Here is a 501-nt window from a genome sequence, read left to right on the forward strand (position 1 = left end):
AGAAACAGCAGAAGGACCACTTACTACCACAGCAGGAGCAGTTAGAGCTGCAGCAGCAGCTGCAGAAGCAGCAGGAACAGCTGCAGCTGCTGCAGCAGCAGCAAGAACAGCTGGAGCTGTTGCTGCAGCAGCAGCAGCAGTTGCAGCAGCAGCTACAGCCCCGGCCTCTGGGGCCAGAGGAGGAGGAGGAGGTTGAGCTGGAGCTCATGCCGGTGGACGTGGAGTCTGATCAGGAGCTGGAACGGCAGCGGCAGGAGCTGGAGCGGCAGCAGGAGCAGCGGCAGCTGCAGCTCCAACTGCAGGAGCAGTTGCAGCAGCTGGAGAAGCAGCTGGAGCAGCAGCTGGCGCAGCCGCTGGCGCAGCCGCCGGAGGTGCAGCTGGAGCTGACACCGGTGGAGCCTGGGGTACACCCGCCTGAGCTGCACCTGGAGCTGACCCCTGTGCCGCCCGAGCTGCAGCTGGAGCTGGTGCCGGCCGCTGCGGGGGCGCCCGCCGCGGTGG

General features: G+C 66.9%; 1 protein-coding gene across 1 annotated transcript in view; it reads left to right on the top strand.

Annotated features, from left to right (window-relative positions):
• Window positions 1–501, top strand: part of ZNF853 (zinc finger protein 853) — a 17452-nt gene that overhangs the window by 4762 nt on the left and 12189 nt on the right. Inside the window, exon 4 of the mRNA XM_010845786.1 lies at window positions 20–497. Coding sequence (XP_010844088.1) covers window positions 20–497 — 478 coding nt within the window. The remainder of the gene's footprint in view (window positions 1–19; window positions 498–501) is intronic.

Source organism: Bison bison, unplaced genomic scaffold (assembly GCF_000754665.1).
Source record: "Bison bison bison isolate TAMUID 2011002044 unplaced genomic scaffold, Bison_UMD1.0 scf7180017864223, whole genome shotgun sequence".
In the NCBI taxonomy this organism is placed as follows: domain Eukaryota; kingdom Metazoa; phylum Chordata; class Mammalia; order Artiodactyla; family Bovidae; genus Bison; species Bison bison.